Source organism: Rhineura floridana, chromosome 3 (assembly GCF_030035675.1).
Source record: "Rhineura floridana isolate rRhiFlo1 chromosome 3, rRhiFlo1.hap2, whole genome shotgun sequence".
In the NCBI taxonomy this organism is placed as follows: domain Eukaryota; kingdom Metazoa; phylum Chordata; class Lepidosauria; order Squamata; family Rhineuridae; genus Rhineura; species Rhineura floridana.
In genome coordinates, this window is record NC_084482.1 from 42550208 (window position 1) to 42573438 (window position 23231).

Genomic DNA, 23231 nt, shown 5'->3' on the forward strand with positions numbered 1-23231 from the left:
GATTTTCTGTCAGTGCAAGGGGGAGAGGGACATTAAGGAATCTATTTTCAACTGCGTTTCATATTGCAGACACCTATTGAGCTTCTAGCTCAAGATGTTTACCTTTTAGGAAAATGCTTCTTGTTTCAGTCATCAGGATAAATGTTCAGCTGCCATATAATTAGATATAGCAGCAATTAACTTTAATTTGAAACAGTTGAAATAGATGCGAGGAAAAAATACATTTACGAATTGTGACAGGCAGTTTCATTTCATTATGTCTTGAGGAAGCCTTCCGGGAAAAATAGAGACAGCAGAAAAGTCTTCCTGATGTATGGATGCTTCAGTATTGCACTTTGTAAAGGTCATGCAAACCAGCAGGACATGTGTAGGTCTCGGAGTTAGAAACCCCTTTACTCTTGTCCCAACTTTTCCATTTATTTAGTTATTTTAAATTATTTCCATACTACCTTTCATGGAACCATCACAAGGTGGAGGACAAAAAATATTTAAAATTACCTGAAAATTTATTGTTACAGAATAAATAAAAGAGCAGCCAACTTTAGGCCAGAGCAGACACATTAATTATTTGGTTCCATCAGTGCCCAGCATAGGCCAGAGAGAATAGTCTTTTAGGAGACACTGAAATACCATCAGTATTGGTGCCTTCCTTAATTCAGAGGAGCAGTGGTTCTGAGGAGAAGGGCACCACTATTGAAAAGGCCCTTCTCCCGGGTTGCCACCAAACAGATGTCTACAAGCTGCAGCACAACCAGGAAGACCTTATCAGACAATCTTAGTGATTGGGCAGATCAGTATGGAGAAAGCTGCTGCCTCAGGTAGCTTGGTACGAAGTTGTTTGGAACTGTATAAGTCAAAACGGAACCTTAAACCTGGCCCAATTGGCAACAAGTAGAGAGCAGCTCTGTAATGTGTGGTAGAATGCCCCACTTGCCAACCTAACAATCATATTTTGCACGAGTTCCAGCTTCCAGACCAAAAGGGCAGCGCCACATAGAGTGCATTACAGTAACCCAGTCCTGAGGTTACCAATGCATTAGTCATATTGTTGAAACTATCCCTGTCCAGGAATATCCAGTGGCTGTGGCCACTTGTACCTCCCGTGACAAAGATAGATCAAGGACCCTCAAACTATCCCGTCCAGAACAGAGAATTGTCTGAATTCTGGGACCCAGGAACCACCCACCCACAGGACTTCCATCTTGTCAGGATCCAGCTTCAGCTTATTGGGTCCTCAACCAGCCCATCACTGCATCTGGACACCTTTTTAGACCTTGCACGGCGACATCTGATTTGGATGTAACAGAGTACTCGGGCTGGGCATTATCAGCTCCAGATCCCCAAATGACTGCTCCCAATTGTTTCATATAATGTTAAATAGCCCTGGGGACAAGCTGGTATACTGCAGCAACCCACAGCACACTTGCCACGAGGCAGATGTATAGTCACCCAATGGCACTCTCTGAAACTGGCCCTGTAAGCAGGAGCAGAAGCACTGGAAAAAAGCAGTGCCTTCAACTCCCAATTCCCAGAGTTGGTCCCAGAGGATACCATGGTTGATTGTAGCCACTGAGAATCTGAGCAACAGCAACAGGTGTATTCTCCCCCCCCCCCCCCGTAGGTTAATCCATCAGGGTGAACAAGGCCAAGTCAATCCCCAAACCAGGTGTGAACCCAGATGAGAATGGGTCTAGATAATCAGTTTCTTCCAAGTGTGCCCTCCCTGCTGCTCCCACTTCTCTTCCTCCTGCTGCCACCACCATCCTCAGCCTGGGGACATCCTTAACTGCTATGCTCAGAGTGAGGCACCCCCACCACTTTGCTGTTTATTTGTGTATTTGATACTGTTGTGGTAAAGTGGTGGCAGCACAGGCACTCTATGTGGCCATAAATCACAATGTTTCACTGAGGAAGGACCCCTTCCTCAGAGTGAGGCGTGATAAATGCAAGGAGGCTTTTTAGGGTGCCACCAGACACACTCCTGCAGTCGCAGTGCTCCAAAGCAAGCAGGTGGGAAGTGGTGGAGCAGGCAGCAGCCACCACAGCAGAGACACAGCTTACAGACAGCCAGGGAGTAGATAGCAGCAGTGAGGCCGGCCGGCCCATGGGCAGCGGATGGAAGGGAATCTGCCCTCCTTTGTGATCCACTGCCTGAGGCATTTGTCTCACTGTGACTCTTTAGAGGGCCAGCCTGCCTCATAAAGAACACTTTCCTGTGGCTGTATGATTTGGAGTGGCCCAAAGTTTATTGTGGGGTGCAAAGCCTCAGTTAAAACAGGGAGACCTTTGGGAAGGTCATCTGTCCCTAATTTTATTTAATTGAAGGTGAAGAAAACTCCAAAATGGAAAAATAAAAAGTGCCAAACCTATCAATTCTTCTTTTTCTCTAAAGAATCCACCCCACACCATTCCTGAAGTAAAAATAATTTTAACATCCCATGCAGATGGAACAATTTTTTGGGAGGGATAACAAGTTCCCTCCAATTCCCAGCATGGTGTAGTTGAATGTCTTTCATAGCCTAATCAAATATGGGTGGGGCATAAATCTGAAAGTCATCTGGGAAACACAGAATGTTGCCCTGAATGTACACACCAGTTTCCATTCCTATCTCTTGGTACTGAGTTGTATCAATTGGTGTATTGAGATATATTCAGATGTGAAATGTAGACTCATGCCCGGAACATGCATATAAAATTTTGTTCTAAGGATGTTCAAGGAAGATATTGTTAGAACCCAGAGATGGGAAATCTTATTGGCTCTACAGGCCAGATCCTTATCAGGATCTGCTTCACAGGCTGAATATGACTGGTGGGTGGGGCCTCCCACCTGTCAAAATCTCCTGTGCTTTTATTTGAAATCTCTAAAAGGAGATGGGGAAGGCTTGCAAAAGGCTTTAAGGCAGCCTCTGTACTCCCATTTGAGCAAACAGGTGCTCGGGAGCTGGCTTAAAGTCTTTGCAAAAGTCTCTTTGAAGTAGCTCGTGTGCACAAAATGTCTCAAAGGGTGCTTTTGGATAGGACTTGAATCCCCGCTCAGCTGATGAGTGGGGATTAAACCCTGCTGCCTTGGCTACATGAAATTGTTCCCTGGTGGGAGCAAAATCATGCAGCTAATGCAGGATTAAAACCTGTCCTCCTGCCCATCAGCTGACGTCACTATTGATGTCAGTTGACGGGCAGGTGGACATCGTTTGGAGAATATGGCCTCAAAGGCCAAATTAAACCCCTGTGGGGCTATAATTGGCCCTAAGGTTGGAGGTTCCCCGTCCTGTGTGCATGTATATGTCTGTTTGTCCAAGCAAGTGTGCATGTGTGTGTGTGCATATGCACACACACACACACAGTAGTTAGCATACAAATGGTAGTGTCCTAAAAGAGGACATCTGTTTTTCTTGTTGAAAAGTTTCTTTCTTCACAGCCTGCCTTATTGGTGGCACCTCTGCCTTAGTGAAACATGGCTGCTCTCACTTCTTTAAGATGTAGATGTTACGTGGAAGCCTGTTAGAAGAACGTTACTTGGAAGAGGTCCCCTGCAGCCCTCCAACTCTATGAATACAATTTGCTTTTTAAAAGTGATTTCACAATTTTTGCCATTTCACCAGTCATGTTTATACATAATGAGCTGAAACGAGAGCTAAAATAAAATCATGAAAGTTGATATTACACAGCAATGTGGTCGTGTTTAGGAAGACTTTTCCATCCTAACATTATCCAAAATCTTTTTTATTATAATGAGCTTAATGATGTCATATATTCTACAAATTAGTTGCAGCATTATTTACAGTCATTCACCATTCACGTCTTCCTCCAGTTATATAGATGGAGAATAAGGTTTACCCACAAAAGCAAGAATGTGCTTTGTTATCTCTTGCTTCTGACCCCCAAACCTTACAAAAGAGGAATTGGGTAAAAAATTGGATGAAATTGATATCTCTCTTCAGCGCACATTGCCATTCAACTAGATTAATACCATCCACTCTTCAACTACATTGGGCAGTATTACAAATTGGTAGTGTAGTTGAGCACAATTATTTGCACATGTTGCCAGAGCCAGTAATCTTAACACTTTTTGTTATTTATTTTTTAAATTAATGATACTTTGTGTTTAAACTATCCTTTGATTCCATAAATGGGGGTTATCCAAAGATTATTCTGACATCCTACACTGTCTCCCAGAGTTCTCTTATAATATCTATATATAGCTGACCTTTTTGTATGCATGTTCAGATAGGATGTTACTTATGTGGCAATATGAGCTGGTGTGGCTTAATGCTCTGGCTCAGCATCCATACAAGTCTCCCACGGATTCTGGGGCATACGGGGCAAGGAGATGAGCAGAAGAGCAATCCCACAGATGAAGAGCAGGACAAAAGAAGCGCAGGCACAGGAGAAAGACCACGAGTAGTAGTACTCTATCCAGACAGTATAATCACTGTCAATCATCCTTTTGACAGATTGCCTCATGACTTCCACAGATATGATAATGCACAAGCCTGGAGGGAGGGAAAAATGAAAGCTGTGAGCAGCTGGATAGAATTTACAGTCATGACCTTAACCCTTATTCACTTAATCAGATTTAACTGAATCCAACATCTTCTTTCCCATTGCGTAGCATTGCTGGAACATAAAACAGGAAGATCCCTGCTAGATCAGACCAAAAGCTTGTCTACATTCAGCATCCAGCAACCCCCATTTCCCACAATGGCCAACCAGATGCCCATCGGAAGCCCATAAGCAGGACATCGAGACAATAGCACAATCTTGTCGTTCTCCAGCATCTGGTATTGTAGGGAATGCTGCCTCTGATCCTGGAGTCAGGGTATAGCCATTGGGTTGTATCCAAAGCAGCATCAGCAGAGTTCCTCTGGTGCAGGAGGCCTTCTATTTCTTCTCCTCTCGCCCTGTCTCCCCCCAATCTTCTTTGGAGGGTCCCTTAAACCTCCAGAGCTGATTTTGAGGGCACACAGGGGGCTGCAGAGGAGAAGAGAGGAAAGTCCCACTCTGTCAGTGAAAGTCTCTTATGCTAGTGGAATAAGAGTGTTGGGAACCATCTGTTATGATTAGTTGCCTTTGATAAGTTAAACTGCATGTGTTGTACATGTATGTGTGTGTGTGTGTAAACACCCAACCACAGTTGTGAATGCTGACCTGGCCATATCTTTTGTCGGGCAAATTACTTTTTTAGGGTCTACGATGGCCCAGGGAAATATATCTTTATTGGACAGGAACCATTAAGAGGATGGCATGAAACCCATCAGAGGAATTAGGTAAGAGTAGGGGGGAGGTGATAGAAGATCCGTGCGCGAGAGAAAAAGGAATAAAAGAAACTGCCGTTAAAGGGGGCCAGAGGGGAAAGAGAGGGGCAGAGAGCTAGCTGAAGCCTGGAAGCTCTCTTGGGATGCTGGAGGGCCTCTCTGGGGATCTGATCCAGGTGAGTGCATCTGCTGCTTGTAGAAGTGCTTGAGCTCTTTGCCTCTACCTGTGCTCCACTGGTATATTTGTAAATAAATAAAATACAACAACATTATCAGGAGCCTGCCCTCCAAAGAAGAAACCGAACCTTGTCCCTGAAACTTTTAGGTGCTGAGGGGACAACACATATATGCAAGAATTACTCCTCCTGGGCTCCTGCTGGGAGGAAGGGTGGAATATAATTCTCATAAATAAATACGAACTAATAACTTCAAAAGACTAGAATAAACAATTACAGCATATCCTGGTAAATCTAGGCATTCCTTATAACACCAACACACAGTGATAAGGTAGATTTACAAATGGTGCCTAATATGTGGTCTGTTATTATGAGGAATGACCCTACTGTGTATGTTTCTTTCCCAGGTGAAAGTAATTGTTTCCTTTTCACCCAAGTTTTTTCTCCTCTCCATTCTTTGAATCTTCAATCATGTTTTATGCATGCAGTCCCTAAATTTGATCCACACCAGGAAATTTACATCTATTGACCCCTCATGTGATGCTCTACCTGAAAAGGTGTAAAACATAGAAGCTGGCTTCAGGAGATAATCCATCTTTTTCCTGAAGGATAAGAGGACACAAATTGTTCCAATGATGGAAAAGACAACACTGAAGATGGCAATGGCAGCTGCAGAAATGCTGTATTCTGTCAAGACAAAACACAGATGGAAAGGGTGATGCAAACAAATCAACAAATTGTTCCAGCCACATTGGGGCTACAGCATTCACTGGAAGCAAATTAAAACCATTAACCTTTTTTTGTGATAAGATAATACAGCTTTAAAAAGAGGGTGGGCTTATGGGGTGTCCAAGGCTTTCCTTGTGCAGTTGTTTATTTTCTAATTTCATTTATATCATACCTTGCCTCAAGGAGTACAAGGCGGTGTACATGTTTCTCTACCTCTGCAGTGAGGTTCCTGTGAGGTAGTTCAGGCTGCGAAACAATGACTGGCCCCAGGTCACCCAGTAAGCTTCATGGCTGAGTGGGGGGTTGAATCCTGGTCTGCTAGGTTCTAAGTCAACACTCTAACCATTACACCATACTGACATAGTAATGTGTAGGACTGGGAATAGTAGAAATATGTTTGATATGGGGCTGAATTCAACATAGTGCTAAAGGATTTCTCCTTCTCCCTCCTTCCCCGCACCCCATGAATCTGTTCTGAAGGTTCCCCCCCCAATCCTCTGGTACAGATTTGGGGACAGTGCAGGGCACATGTGGGGGAAGGAGGGGGGAAATCCTATTGTGCAAGCCAAAATCCTTGTACTTGCACCATTATTTAGTTTAATACCATCCTATGCCTTTAATTGAGAGCCAGTGTGGTGTAGTGGTTAGAGTGTTGGACTACGACCTGGGAGACCAGGGTTCGAATCCCCACACAGCCATGAAGCTCCCTGGGTGACCTTGGGCCAGTCGCTGCTGCTCAGCCTCAGAGGAAGGCAATGGCAAAACCACCCCTGAATACCGTTTACCATGAAAACCCTATTTGTAGGGTTGCCATAAATCGGAATCGACTTGAAGGCAGTCCATTTTCCATGCCTTTAATTGGCTGTTCATATCTTATTTTGAGGATCAAAACAGAGATTTGAAGTATTTTTAGAATGATCTAAAGATGAACTAAGATCTCATCTAGAGCATGGCTTATCAGATGAGACAAAATTAAATCTGCTTGAACTGTGTGAAACAATCCAACCACTTTACCTGGAACAACACCAGTAGTGTAGTGGCAAATTCAGAAGTGCAGGGTCCCTTCATGATAGTCACAGCCACGCCCCTCCCTGTTTTTGTGCTGCTAAGTTGAGAATGAGATCCTTGTTAATGCTTTCTACCACAATAAGAGATATCCCTAGGAGCCAATAAGCATGAAAGGGGAGAGTGTTAGCTACTGGATAGAGTCTTCTCAGTGGCTGAGTCACTCCCCTTTCATGCTGATTGGTTCCAATCATCAGGAAAGGGCAAGGAAGTATGTTAGAAGACTCTTCTCAGTGGCTAACACACTCCCCTTTCATGCTGACTGGCTCATAGGATTCTGGAGACATTGGGACCCTGCTCCCCAAAAAGTAAGGGGTATAAGACCATCTGCTACCCTGGACGACTACACCCCTGAACAACACACTACCATAAGAAATCATTGAATTAAGGTACGTGCAAGCAAAATCTATTTCCCAAGCTTCCTCTGCAGTACAATGTGAGTGTGTTTATTGGTTTGCAGCCCAACAGTCTCATACTATGTTTTGTTACCAGGTGCCCTGCTAATGCAGGACTACAAATAACAGCACTGCATCATACATGCCATAATAACAGGAGCAGGGATTGGTGCACAGGTCCGAGAAAGGGGATTGTCAACAACCCATTTGGTTTTTTGTCAGATGTTATACCATCTGTTGAAAGTGTCACACCTTGATAGCATAAGAGATAACACTCTCTTTCCCTGAGAGATTGGAAGCCAGGTACTTTCGAAATAGGACGGTTGAGAAGCTCACATTGCTCAGGACTAGTAATGGGCAAGGAATTCAATTCAGTCTACATTTCAAGCCGAATCGATCAAATTCACACTGTCCGAAACAATACGAGAATAGAAACACAGCCATCCTTCAAAATTCTCTTATTCATATTTTGGAATGCAGTTTGCCAACCAAACAATGTTTTTTAAAAATGCATATGTTAGGGGGAAGTGTGCATAAAAACAAATATTTGAGTGAAAATAACATGCAAAAATGCATTATATTGTGAGAAATTGGTTACAAAATGTGTACATTAGTCAAAACTGCCCACAAAAATATATTTATTAGGAGAAATTCACACCAAAATGCTTAAGAATATTCATGAGGATTTTAAAAAAAACATCCACAAATTGCTGCAGAAATGTGGAGAACTGCATTTAAGATTGGAAAAATTAGAAACTGAGAGAACCAAACTTGACAGATCTTTCCACCCCTGGAATACTTTCTTCTGGCTTACTAACAGCTTTGTGTAAAATCTATTTTCTTTGGGCTGATACTTCAGAGACGTTAACTTCTGTGTAGTTAAGCTATGTACGTGGCAAGTTATGGAGCCAAACATACAAGCCAATGTCTGGACAGGGAGGGGATTCATATGCTAACTGAATAATTCAGGGTTTTGTTTACATATTGCATTAGTTTGCAGATATATTTAATATTAAATATGCACAGTCAGGCATTAATATTATAGTGACTGATATTTGCCTTCTACAGTGTTGGGTTTTTCTAAGTGTTAAAATGTGTTTTCTCCTCCCTATTTGTTCTTCTAGGAGAAACCATGATGGTTCTTTTCTGCTATTTCTGCTAATTGGCTCCAGTATAAGTGCACTGATTTTTGCAAGAGGGTAAACATGTTTCATTTTAATCTTTTCAGATTACACATTTTTCTTCATATTTTTTTCTATGCCAAATGACATAGAAAGGAAGGGTGATGTCCAACTTTAGCTGCAAAACTGACACACTGGTAAAGAGGACACAACCCACTCATCCGCCTGCAGTTTACACTCCCAGTTTCTCTCTCAAGACTTTTATGCTTTAGCCGAAGTTGAGTTTCCACTTTTTCCTCTAACATACACATTTTTAGTGAATTTGTTGGGCAGGTTTTGCATAGCTCATGGGATAGCTATGCTTAGATTTATTAACTTATTTATTTACTTTCTACCCCCACCCTTCCTCCCAAAGATCCCAAGACAGCAAACACATCGGTAATAAAAATACAGTTCAAAACAAAATAAGAACGTATTTAAAACATTTAAAAACTATTAAAATGTCTAAAAACAGTGAAACACAATGAAACCTGGAACCAATTGTGTGTCTGAATAGACTGGCCGAAACAAAGATGTTTTCAGCAAGTGTCTAAAAGGATACAATGATGGTGCCTGGATAATCTCAGTAGGCTGGGAGTTCCAAAGAACAGGTGCTGCCATACTAAAGGCCCGACTCCTTACAAATACATGTGTGTCAATTAAAATGCAAACGGAACAAATTTCTCCTCCATCCCTAGTTTAAACTGCTGCTATCACATCACATTTGGCCCTAATATAGGTTGATTCCACTTGGGATAGTCTGACATGTATTTAGAATGCTTTGGAGCATCTTTAAAAAATGAATTTGAGATGGTTCATGCACTTTCTTCTTTTTTGCAGTGCACTCCAAGTATTTCCTCTGCAGTACAGGAATACCCCGCATTAACGTACGCAATGGGTCCAGAGCGAGTACGTAAACCGAAAATGTACTTAAAGTGCAGCACTACCTTTTTTCACTTATCGATGCATACACTGCACTGCAATTGTCATATACGGGCATAACTGATGTAAATAACGCATTTTTAACTAAAACAAACACAGTAGGCCTTATTTTAAGAAAAAGTTTGTGGTTGGAAACCGATCGGGCGGTGGCGTCCTGCCATTAAGCGTCCGTTCTTGTGAAGCAAGCGTACGTAAACAGGGGAATGGCGCTACTGTAAATATGTCTGTACTCGCGAGTGTCTGTAAAGTGAAGGTCTGTATAGCAGGGTATTCCTGTAAATAATGATGGGATAGACCTGTTTTTAAGCTCAAATTGATGAGTCTAATAGTAAGCAAACACATAATAAATGTAAAAAGTAAAAATCTTTTATAAACAGAATGTGTGGAGGCATTTTATTCATCAAAGGCTTTCCAACATGAGAAGGAATTCCTCAGATATGAGGTTTGTGGGAAAAGATTGTTTTATTATGTTCATAACACTGAAAAGTTGTTCTTGCTTGGTGTTGTTACGTTACTGTTTTATTTGTTATTAGGAAATGGTTTTTATAATTGTTTTTTAGATGTATTTCTGTTCACCTTGTTGTAAGCCACCTTGAGCACAATCTTTTGTGGAAAGGCGGCATACAAATAAAATGATGAATGAATGAATGAATGAAATCTATGGACAGTAATCATAATAATTCCACAGGGTGTAAAACACATTGTTTTGGTATGTAAATTGCAAGTGGCTTATTGCTTGCCTTGTGCTAATATATATGCCATTGATGAATGCATAAATATGAAGGCATTCATCGTATTTGAAATGTGTTTCAAATGAGAGAATCAAACAACTGAGAATGGTATCCATTATATTTCTAATTCTGCCAAAGGTTTGTACGTCATCCTCCTGCTCTAGAGGTTAGCAACAGTGCCAAAGAGGCCAATGGAAGGAAAGAGTCAGAATAATATTTTTTCAAGGGTTATCCTACCACGGGAATGTTGTTGGGCTTCAACGCCCCTCATCCCTGACCTTTGGCAATGCTGGCTAGGGCTGATGGGAGCTGGAGTCCAATGACATCTGGAGGGCACTGTGTTGTTAGGCAGTGTGACAGCTGCTTCAGGTGGTGGATGATGGAGGCAGGGCAATCTCTGCCAGTCCAGTCTTACCCTCCAGAGCTGGTATCCTGGAGGCAGCTTCTTGCTGGCTTTGCCAGGCCTGGCCTGTCTGTCCTTATCAGCTTCTCCCAGCCCATCACAGACGGTGCCATCGGGAAAGGAAAAAAGGCAACTAGCCTTGGCCATGTACTTGCACATAACACTGCATGCGCACGTGCATTGCTCTGGTGCTTTTGCTGCTGCACTGCAGTGTTTGTCTGCGCATTTGCAACAAGCAAGTGGCAGGTGGAGTAATGAGCAAACAGCTGTGAGATATTGGAAGACAGAGCTGCATGCTTCATGCCATCTGCCCTGCAACCTCAAAGCTAGCCTGCTACTTTCAAGTGCGGTGGAGAGTGTTGTTCCTAGTACCGAAGGAAGATTCAGCTGCCAGTCTGATTGGCTTCTGTATGTGGAATGGGAAGCGCCATTTTGTTGTGTGCCTCAAGCAGGAAAAAGTCTTACACTGGTCCTGACTCTGGTCAGGATGAGTCCTTCCCTCTGGCAAGAAACGTCGTGTGCTGAGGGGTTCAGAAGCAACTAGTGGGGTTCTCTCTTCAGGCAAAACATCATTTGAAATGCAGATGATCCAAGTTGGGAAATTGACTTGTCTTTTCGTTTCCTAGATCAAGCATATTTATCCTTCGCTCCCTCCCTGCAAATAAATAAGAGTTTGCATTCTGTACACATTCTTGGCTACTACTGCAAAATTTGCCAAGATATTATGAAATGCGGGTGGGACTCTTATTGCACCTTGTCTCTCTCACATGTGGCTTGGCTTGTTCTGTTTGGAGTTGCAGCCCCTATTCTCATGGCAGTTTATTATTCGATGTAAAAATGTCTCCTTTCTGTGTGTTTCTAGTAGTCAGGGGTCAGTTTTAGCTTTAAAGAGGGAAAAGCTACAATTGTCCTATTTCAGTCTTTTGTAGTCTTCAATGTGTCTTATATAAGACATCTCAGTAGTGTGACGTGTGGAAGTAGTTCATCATTGTCACCTGTTTTAAAGAAGTGTTCTGTTTTTCCCCACTTTATAATTACCAGAATGTCCTTAATGATACATTTATCAAATTTCTAGGTGGTGTTTTGCTAGCTGCTTAAGTAAGTGAGTGAGGGCAGAACTACATTTTATGTTGGCAAATGCACATTTCCAAGCCTGCATTTCCTGAGATAACAAAAAACATGGATGTGCATCAAAAGGAAATTTAAGAGTTTAATTTCATTTTAATGTAGATTCTGTATGTTTTAATTACAGGAATACCCCGCATTAACATACGCAATGGGACCGGAGCATGTATGTAAAGTGAAAATGTACTTAAAGTGAAGCAATTATCTATGCATGTACTGCACTGCAATCGCCACTAGATGGCAGCGGCGTCATGCCATTAAGTGTCCGTAATTGCAAAGCGCGCGTACATTAAGTGGGGTATGGTGGCGTATGGAGCATGTCCATTATCGCAAGGATCTGTTAAACGAAGGTACGTAAATCGGGGTATTCCTGGATATGTGCTTTTATCTGGAAGCCGCCGCGAGTTCCAGTATTGGAAGGATGGCGGGATATAAATAAAGAATAACTAACTAACTAAAAGGAAAAGGAGGGAGAGTGTGGTTATCCCTTATAGTGCCCATCAACTTCCTGCTGCAGTTGGAGAAAAAGAACAGGACAGTAATGGCTGGCAGGCATCTGGAGGAGAGAACAGCAGGCAGGGGAATGGTTCATCATCTGCCTGCTGATTCTCCTTTGCAAATTTCCCTCTTTCCTGACCTTATAACGATGAGGCAAATACTGGGCCATATTGTGCAGCTCCACTCTAAGTCAGCCAGTGGCTTTACAATTTCTATATCAAACGACTTTACGGTGTAACTGATGCCTTTTTTTCCTGTGCAGTTTGCAAAGGATCACCTGTCTTCTTGTCAGGCATATGTCAGGTTGTTTCAGAAGGATGCTTTTGTACATACAGAAAACAACTTTGGTTACATGTAGCATTAAGAGAGAAAAAATAATGACAACAGGAAAGCTTGTATCTACATATAGACAGGTCTGAGAGATTAAGCAGGACTAAATGGTAGATCCATTTCAATATATGACAGTCCCATTTTAAAAAATCTGATTTTCTGAAAAATGTGGGTTGTGTGTTCTGAAAACAGCAGGATAGACTGAGATATTCCTAGTTGAAATCAATAACTATGGAATGAGGATATTGGAGGAATCCATACAAGCAGATTTCATTTCGTCAGCCTATTCAACCTCCATCATGGCACACACTCTTGCTATTAGTTCTCTACAACAAAAGCATTTTTAAAATGCAAATATTATATGTAAATAGATAAATACATATATGTAAATTGCTTTGCATATATGCTATTTACAGTATGTATCTGTTAATCTATAATTGTTGCTGTCTTGGCAGATGCCTCATTGCTTTTTTTTTTTAAGTGTTATGTGTTGACTTTGTGTAAATTGTTGAATGCTAGAGCATTCAGCCTATACCCATTAAGGTTATAATGCTAACCATGTGTATTCAGAAATAAATCCCACTGAATTCAATGGGCTTACTCCCAAGTGTGTGGGGTTAAGACTGCAGCCTTAGGCTGCAATCCAATACACACTCACTTGGGAGTAAATCCCATTTAACCCAACAGAGCTGAATAGACATGTACTGAGTAGACAATCTGCTTACTACTGTGCATTTTAATGTGTTCTTTTCTCATGGAAAGAAGTAATCTCTTTTGTCACCTTTTGATTCAAAATATTTGTTTGTTTGTTTTAGAAGTGCTCTTGCCCAACTCCCAGCCAAATCTCAACTGAATTTAAACACCCATGGAGCATTATTCTTTCACTCCAATCATTCATTATTGTTCTTTTTCACATGCCATTTTCTGTATAAAATACTAATTTATGAACTAAAATGTGCAATAAAAAGACTTATATGCAGTTGTCAGCAATATTGCAGCTTATCTGGGAGTAAGCCCCATTGAATTCAATGGGACATACTTCTGATAACATGGTGAGATGGCTTTGTGATACGACAGTAGCCATTTCATTAACTTTGTCTCTGAGGTGCCACAAGTCTCTGTTGTTTTAGCTGCAAACAACTAACCCCTCTAGAAATTCATTAACTTTGAAAGGGAATACACAGGAAAGGTAACTGATGTGTCAATATCTGTTGATGGCCAAGATGTACATGTCTATTGTGCAGAGCTTGGAAAAGTTACTTTTTTGAACTACATCTCCCATCAGCCCTAGCCAGCATGGCCACTGGATTGGGCTGATGGGAGTTGTAGTTCAAAAAAGTAACTTTTCCAAGCTCTGCGTGTGTGCTGATAAACATTCGTATCAGCAGATGATAAAACTGAAGAAAGACTTATGCAAAGTACTTCTTTACTCAGCGCATAGTTAAACTATGGGATTTGCTTCCACAAGACACAGTAATGGCCACCAGCTTGGATGGCTTTAAAAGAAGATTGGACAACTTCATGGAGGACAGGGCTATCAATGGCTACTAGCTGTGATGGCTGTGCTCTGAGTCAGAGGCAGTATGCTTCTGAAAACCAGCAGCCGGAAGCCTCAGGAGGGGAGAGTGTTCTTGCACTCAGGTCCTGCTTGCGGGCTTCCCCCAGGCACCTGGTTGGCCACTGTGAGAACAGGATGCTGGACTAGATGAGCCACTGGCCTGATCCAGCAGGCTCTTCTTATGTTCTTAAAATAAAACAAAATACCAGATGAAAGTGCAAATGAATGTTGGAATGCACTGAGACATGTTCATAAATCCCTACTATGGAAAGATTCTGGACAAAATGGTGCTTCCCAACCTGTGGTGGGGAGGGAAGCCCCCAAATTACATCTATCACCTTGGATAAAGTTTGAGTCAGGAGACTGGCCTTGGCTTGGCCAATCAAGGGTGAATGCTGTTGCACTGTTTAAAGCAGCCACACCTCCCTCAATCTGCAGTTCTAGACAGAAACAATATCCTGTCCAGTCATCTGACTTCTGGCAGTGCAGGATCAACCGGTTGCCAGTGGGGCCAAGCAGGAATTCTTGGTTTCCATCCCATACAGGTTGAAGAAAAGGACCTTTTTCACCTACACTCCATTGTCGCATCAACTGGATTGAGCTGAGTTGTCTTGAGGCTTTTCCAATCTAAATAACTCATAATTGGCATAATTGGCAAATTCAATGCAGGTTGGAGGGAGATACACTGGACATTGGTGATCACCGTGGAATGACTGCTCAAACTGATCTCTCATAGCTTACCATCCCTAGAATAGGGAGCCCCCATTTGGCCTTCATCTCCTTGGCCCCAATGTTCAGTTCAAGAACTGATGATGCTGACAGGGCTGCCCCTGAAAATATTTCAGGTGTGTGGGCAATGAAGAGCAAAGAACAATTATATTATAATTGACATTTGGAGACAAGTAGACCGGTAGGAATGGTAGTCAAATTTATCCACATTAAATAGCTCCCCATAGCTCAAAGGGAGAATACCTGTTTTGTATACAAAACATCCTAGGTTCACTCCTGGCATTTTCAGGTTGGGATGGGAAAAAAGTGTAGGCATTACTGAGCTAGACAGAACACTGGCCTGATCTGGTATAAGGCAGTTTCCTGTGTTCTTAACTAAAGTAGATTATTCATTTACACTTCTGATCTACAGTATTTTATTAAACGATGTTGCAGATGTTGTAAATTGGCTAGCCAACATAGTGCCCTCCAGATGTTTTTGGACTGCAACTCTCATCAGCTCTAGCCAGTATGGCCTATACTCAGGGATGAAAAGAGCTGTAGTCCATAAACATCTGGAGAGCACCATGTCGGCTACTCTTGCTGTACAATAATTAAAATAAACTAATTAATATGTGGCCCATACTACTCATTTCTTAATTCCGGAGGTGTCGGAGTAACATATACTTGTGCAATAGAACAACATTGTTATTGGACTAACAATCTTCTGCATTCATGAGATGATTTCATGCTTTAGCTGTATATCTTATCTACGAGTAAGTCTCTTTGATTTACTGGATCCTCAAAGGGGTCATCAAATCATTATAAACAAATTAAATAATTAAATCAAATTAACAATGAGTGGACAAGGAAGGATATTAAAAGTTATCCATGTGAATATAGTTAAGGCAGCTTTATTGCACAGCTGCAGTAAAATTACTTGAACTTAGTGGTGTTATAATGACTCATTCTGCCATAAATCATTACTACTGAAAAAGATAACAAGGGTCAACAGGTTGGTTCTCATCCACAAACAGTGAATTGGAGGTTCCCCTCCTCATTCTCAAGACTGAGTCTGCAGACAGGGCTGGGTGTCCATCATCCATTTGTTCTGAGGACAGGAGGGAACATGTTGGTGTGTTCCCTGTACTAGCTCCTACTGTTAGAAAACTGTTGGAAACTTCTTAAATTGTTATTTTTAAGAATTTTATTTCAAGAAAACAATAAAAAATCAAAAGAACAAACACAACATTAGGACAAAACACAATACATAGTATAGTAAGTTCACAAGTATAGGTGAGGAAAGATTTCCATTAATAGTAAGAACAGAAACATGCCTAAATGTACCCTGTGACTATAAACCCCAGCCCTGGTCCTAGAAAGTCTGCCTAGCAACTCGGGATGGCCAAAGTCTGTCCATTTTGGTTTCTCCTTTTTCCCATCTTAAGTTCCGTTCTCCACATTTCCACATCACTTTTTTAAAGTCCTCATGAAATTCCATTAGCATTTTATTGCACATTTCTCCTAATATATTCATTTTTCTATGCAAGTTTGCCTAACATACACATATTTGCAAAGCAATTTCCCCTAAGATGATGCATTTTTGTATGTTATTTTCACAAATATATGTATTAAATATGCACATTTTACCCTGGTGTATGTATATATATATATATATATATCACCTGCTGGGTATGCTTTAATTTGGATTCCTGCACTGAGCAGGGGGTTGGACTTGATGGCCTATAGGCCCCTTCCAACTCTACGATTCTATGATTCTATTATTTTTGTGCACATTACTGGAGTATTACATTGTAAAATCTGGAGATGTGTAAATTTCAAAAGGTGGCTGTGTTTCAGTTCACATATTGTTTTGGAAAGTGTGAATTAGATAAGTTCACTTCTAAATGTGAACTGAACTGAATTTTTCCCCAACCCCACTAGCAGTGCAATTCAACGTATGCCTGCTTAAGTGGAAATCCCACTGAGTTGCCAGGCAAGTGTGCATAGGATTGCTGCTCAAATCTTTCTGTAGATATGCCATATGATTTTCATCTAATTCCATAGAAGCCTCCTCCAATTATATTCCTGGAAAGGCTCCCTTTACTCCCTGTTTTACTTTCCCATTGTTGGGAGTCATGTCCATGCCTGCTGGCTTGCTTATTGTATCAGGTGCATGGCAGCAACAATAAAGAGACTGCCTTCTTACCAGTTTCTCTTACCTCTTTGTGTTGATACTTCAAATATCTCTGTGCTCTCTCCTGAGACAAAGTGTGTGAAATACGAACAGTTGCGTTCTGAAGGAAAACAAAAGAAAAGAAATATGGCTAAAGGCACATTTTTAGTCCGTTTCCCTTATTATTTTAATTCCCATTGAATGCTGAGACAGACTAGGGATTTAAAGAGCACACAGTGCAGTCCTGTGATGCATGTTTTCTCAGAAGTAAGATCCTCGGAGTTCAATGGGAGTCACTCTCAGGTAAGCGTGTACAGGGCTGCAGCTTCTTTTGCTCACTTACACGTTTTATTTTTCTTCTTGTAAAAGGTCATCTTTTAATGAGTCAAGCCACTGAGTCATCAAAGTACTTCCCCACCTACTCTGACTGACAGCAGCTCTCCTCAGCACAGGGGTAGCCAATGTGATGTCTTCCAGCTGTTTTGGATTCCAACTCCCATCACCCCCAGCCAGAATGGCTAATGGTCAGGGCTGATGGGAGCTGTAGTCCAAAACAGCTGGAAGGTGCCAAGTTGCCTGCCTCTGTTCTAACATTTCAGGTAGAGGTCTTTCCCAGAGCTTCTCTATCTGAGACCCTCGATGGCAGGAATTTAATCTGAGGCTTTATATGTGCCTAGCATACGTGATGAACCCTTCCACCCCTGAAGCATAGCAAGCAATTACAGTTGTTTTTTTCCTGGACTCTTTCACTCCTTACATATATTGATCACCTCTAACTTTGCACTTTTCATGTAAGGCCGGAAGACTACAGCAAGCAGAAGGTGACTGATACTACCACTCCCCTAAGTATAATTATGAATGCTGGCCAAGCCATGCCAGCCATATCCTTTGTTAGCAGAATTTGGGAAGGGTGGATGAGGTTTTCTCAGCAGAAGCGAATGGCTGAAAGATCACCCTGGAATGCGAGAGTCTTTTGAGGAAGGGGACTCTTCTTTCCTGCTGCCCCGCCTTGAGGAGCCTATCATTTGTGTGCAGAAGGACCTGCTGTTTCTAGAGAGGGGGGCAGGGATGGAGAGAGCTTACAGCAAAGAGGCCCATGGGGCTGCAAATGCCTCCCTCTAGGGATCTGATGTGGGGAAGCAGGTCTGTTGTTCGCTAGAACTGCTCATGCTGCTTGCCTCCAGCTAATCTCAACTTGTATATTTGCAAGTACACAAAATGTTACAAAATTTCATAATCCTTAAATAACCTCTCCTTCAAAAGGAAGCCAGATCTGAGTAGTACCACCCCTGGAGCTTCTCATCATTCAGAGAAGTGGGGGGATATTTAACAATATTTTTTAATGTAATGGTATTATATACTGCTTAAGAGGCTGCGGTAGAAAACATAAAGATAAAACACAGCACATTTAATAAGTAAAGTATTTTAAAGCCCTGCTCTTCTTCATCTTTGAAAAAGCTTTACAATGCAGAGCACTGCCCCCATTTTACAGATGAGAAAGCTGAGTACAACAATAACTTGTCTAAGGCACTTTGGAGAACTCTATAGGTAAGTACAAATTTATGAAGATGGATTTTTCATGGAAGCAGTTGCAGAAGAATTATTTTTTTATTCCCACACGCTGGAATGCCTCTCCCACTCTAAGTATGGTTAGCTATTTGGTATGTAGCATCACTGGTGAAATAACACCTGTGAAAAATGGGCTCTGCTTAGTGTACCTGTGATGCCACTGTTTTCCTGCTAGTGTTATGTAGACGCACGGAAATATCCTTTCTTGCACAATAGTCACTTAATATAGAATTGTTTCAAATATAACTCCTTCCCTTTCTTCTTTCTGAGAAATCTGACTTGAGTTCTGCTGATGTAAAACCATGCAGAAATGTTTGGATTCACATCACAATTAAGCACACTCACATGTGCATTACTGTGATTACAGTATTAAGAATTTGTATGAGGCCATCTTATACGTAGTATGTGTGTGTGGGTAGGATTGCCACCTTTTTGACTGGCCTTGCTCCTGTGGAGAAATGGCCTTAGAGATTTTGGTGCCTGAGACAAGGAATTTAAATGTTGCCCATCCCATGAAGGTTAATATAATAATTAACTGGGCACTGCCCTAGAAGGGCATCTCAAAGCCTATTTGCTTTTGTACATTTAACAGAAGCCTAACAGATAGAAATTAAAAACTTTACTGGCATGAAAGCATGTGGCAAAAAGAACTTCCTCTGCTTAACCTCTGCTGTCAAGCTGCTGTTAAAAACATGTAAACCCGTAAAAGAAACAGAAAACAAAGATGGTAACCTATATTATGGAGGTTGTCTTTGCTTAATAACTATTTTGTACAGTTATGATACTGTGTCAATACTTTCTTCTCCTGTGCCCATTAAACCCCTTCTCCCTGCAAATCACTTCTCAAAACCAATTTATTTTGAAATATAATTCTCCCCCCTTCCTAGGCCAGCACCACGTTAACTTTACCCACCTTTCCGCTTTATCAAGCTCTTAACTTCTACCTTGGCTTTGCATTCTAACTGATGGTAAAACACTCTGAAATGGGGACTGTGCCACTCTTTTGTCTTGTGTTGAGCAGTATACAGATACCACTGAATGTGTGTTGTTAGAGACCTATTAAACACAGTCCTTGTGACGTCAAAGCTATGTCACTGGACTGGCATTACATTGCAGGAGAACAGGGCTATTGCACCTCTATAGGACTGCAAGGTGATTTAGCATATTCTCACATGCTCCCACTGTAGGTATCCAGTTCTAGGTAACAGGTCTGCCCTACTGGCCAGAAATTCTTTCGAGGAAGGAAGGAGAAGGGAGATTAGTGCCACTTAATTGGATTTTGAACAGGCCACAACTTTATTGAACATGAATAATACACAAATTGGGTCAGTGGGATCAACGCAAATATTGCCATCAGGCCACTCTTTAATCATGCCTCTTTGTAAATGGAGGCATTCCTTGGATAGTCACAAGACAGCAAGAGGGCAAGCATAACACAATCTAATTGGCTGCTCCCAGTCTGGGTGAGAGGATGTGGAATTTAGCCGACTTAAATATTGTCAGCTCACCATTACGTAAGAATAAACTACAGTGCATCACAGGAGTTAAAACAACCTCCCTTGGAGTTGTTCTAAGCCTATCTGGAACCTGAATCTGCTTAAATCACAGAGGTAAGCCCCATTTCAATTTCAGTCTCACTATCACCCCTCACTGAACCCAGGCCCAAAGTTACGATAATGAAAAAAAAAATAAACAACTATTAATCCTGTTTTTAAATATGCTTCTAAATATACTCCACCACACCCCCGTCCCATAAAGTTCATAGAGGCAAGAAGACACCTAATGAGGAAGGCAAAGTCAAACACCAATAAATGATAGGGTATCCACAAGAACTGTGGGAGGGGACCCCTTGCTTTGTGGGGACCTCGGGCAAATTGCCCCAGTTTCCTGCCTGCTCTCTGGGCAGCCTTGCAGTTTTGTATTGTTACCAGGTTATTAAAGCTAGATTAACTAAGCACATAGAAGAACAAGCCTTGCTGAAGCAGAGCCAGCATGACTTCTGCAAGGGAAAGTCCTGTCTCAGTAACCTATTAGAATTCTTTGAGAGTGTCAACAAGCATATAGATAGAGGTGATCCAGTGGACATAGTGTACTTAGACTTTCAAAAAGCGTTTGACAAGGTACCTCACCAAAGGCTTCTGAGGAAGCTTAGCAGTCATGGAATAAGAGGAGAGGCCCTCTTGTGGATAAGAAATTGGTTAAGAAGCAGAAAGCAGAGAGTAGGAATGAATGGACAGTTCTCCCAATGGAGGGCTGTAGAAAGTGGAGTCCCTCAAGGATCGGTATTGGGACCTGTACTTTTCAACTTGTTCATTAATGACCTAGAATTAGGAGTGAGCAGTGAAGTGGCCAAGTTTGCTGACGACACTAAATTGTTCAGGGTTGTTAAAACAAAAAGGGATTGCGAAGAGCTCCAAAAAGACTTCTCCAAACTGAGTGAATGGGCGGAAAAATGGCAAATGCAATTCAATATAAACAAGTGTAAAATTATGCATATTGGAGCAAAAAATCTGAATTTCACATATACGCTCATGGGGTCTGAACTGGCGGTGACTGACCATGAGAGAGACCTCAGGGTTGTAGTGGACAGCACGATGAAAATGTCGACCCAGTGTGCGGCAGCTGTGAAAAAGGCAAATTCCATGCTAGCGATAATTAGGAAAGGTATTGAAAATAAAGCAGTCGATATCATAATGCCATTGTATAAATCTATGGTGCGGCTGCATTTGGAATACTGTGTACGGTTCTGGTCACCTCATCTCAAAAAGGATATTATAGAGTTGGAAAAGGTTCAGAAGAGGGCAACCAGAATGATCAAGGGGATGGAGGAAAGGTTGCAGCATTTGGGGCTTTTTAGTTTAGAGAAAGGGCAGGTCAGAGGAGACATGATAGAAGTGTATAAAATTATGCATGGCATTGAGAAAGTGGATAGAGAAAAGTTCTTCTCCCTCTCTCATAGTACTAGAACTCGTGGACATTCAAAGAAGCTGAATGTTGGAAGATTCAGGACAGACAAAAGGAAGTACTTCTTTACTCAGCGCACAGTTAAACTATGGAATTTGCTCCCACAAGACGCAGTAATGGCCACCAGCTTGGATGGCTTTAAAAGAAGATTAGACAAATTCATGGAGGACAGGGCTATCAATGGCTACTAGCCATGATGGCTGTGCTCTGCCACCCTAGTCAGAGGCAGCATGCTTCTGAAAACCAGTTGCTGGAAGCCTCAGGAAGGGAGAGTGTTCTTGCACTCGGGTCCTGCTTGCGGGCTTCCCCCAGGCACCTGGTTGGCCACTGTGAGAACAGGATGCTGGACTAGATGGGCCACTGGCCTGATCCAGCAGGCTCTTATGTTCTTATGTCAGGAAGAATACGAAGTGGAACAGATTTTGGACTCGCAAAAGCTCTGGGGGCAACTCCAGTATTTGATTCACTGGAAGGGCTACAATCCATCGGAATGCTCTTGGGAAGCAGTGGATGACATGTATGTGCCAGACTTGGTGAGGGAATTCCATGACATCTACCCAGACAAGCCCAAACTCAGGGGGTGGAGGGGAATGGTGCATGGAGGGGGGATGATGTTGAGCCCCAGTTACTCCAAATGCCTCAGAGCAAGTGGGCAGAGGAGGATGAGACTTCTGAGAGCCTTGAGGGAGGGGGGAGCTTTAGCAACCCTTCAAGCTCTCTGAACACTCCCCCGGGTGGCTTAGAGATGGTTCCACCTGATAGCATCTTGCCACCTGCAAGCACGCTGCCAGAGCCATTGGGGTGCGATCTCTCTCGCGCCAACTCAACCCCCCCAGGATGCCCCGCTTGGACCTTCAAACATTTCCCCGCCAACTCGCTCCCCGCCTCCTGAAGTTGAGCCGGCACCTAGTGAGCCTGTAGTGTCCAATGAGCAGGCGGAGGCTTGCCTCCTTCACCCTGCGCGAGATGATGCAAGACGTGGTTTGGTCAGAGGAAGAGTCTTTGAAGGAGTCAGAGATTATGAGTGATTGGGGTGCTGAGTCTACTTACTCCATACGCTGCAGAGGATGCCTAGGTAGCTTAGTTAGGGCCAGTAGTGAGTCAGCATAGTCAGAACTATGAAATGCACTGCTTTTGATATTGCTGTTACTCTTATTAAACAAGAATTGCTTCCAGTCTTGTCTCCGTCTTGTGTTTTGCACTCTGGGCAGGACACTAAATGATTTCAAAGCTGTTTTTGATAAAGGTCTTGGGAAATATAAGGGGCCTCTTATTTCGTTGTTCTTGGATCGTATTGTGGCCCCCATCTGTATGAAACCCCGTTGTGTTCTGTTCGCACTGTGAGGAAAGATTGATGCTGAACTTGATTGCCTCATAGAGCAAGGCATCTTGGAGCCAGTGACACACCCTACTTGGGAGACACCCATTGTCACTCCATTGAAGGCCA

At 42.3% G+C, this 23231-nt stretch overlaps 1 protein-coding gene across 1 annotated transcript in view; it reads right to left on the bottom strand.

The window, feature by feature from the left end:
- Positions 1–3660: 3660 nt before the first annotated feature.
- CACNG1 (calcium voltage-gated channel auxiliary subunit gamma 1) overlaps positions 3661–23231 on the bottom strand; it is a 39956-nt gene continuing 20385 nt past the window's right edge. Inside the window, exons 2-4 of the mRNA XM_061615577.1 lie at positions 17298–17372; positions 5981–6118; positions 3661–4493 (exon numbers count right to left, since the gene is read on the bottom strand). Of these exons, the coding sequence (XP_061471561.1) occupies positions 4267–4493; positions 5981–6118; positions 17298–17372 (440 nt within the window). The 3' untranslated portion in view covers positions 3661–4266. The remainder of the gene's footprint in view (positions 4494–5980; positions 6119–17297; positions 17373–23231) is intronic.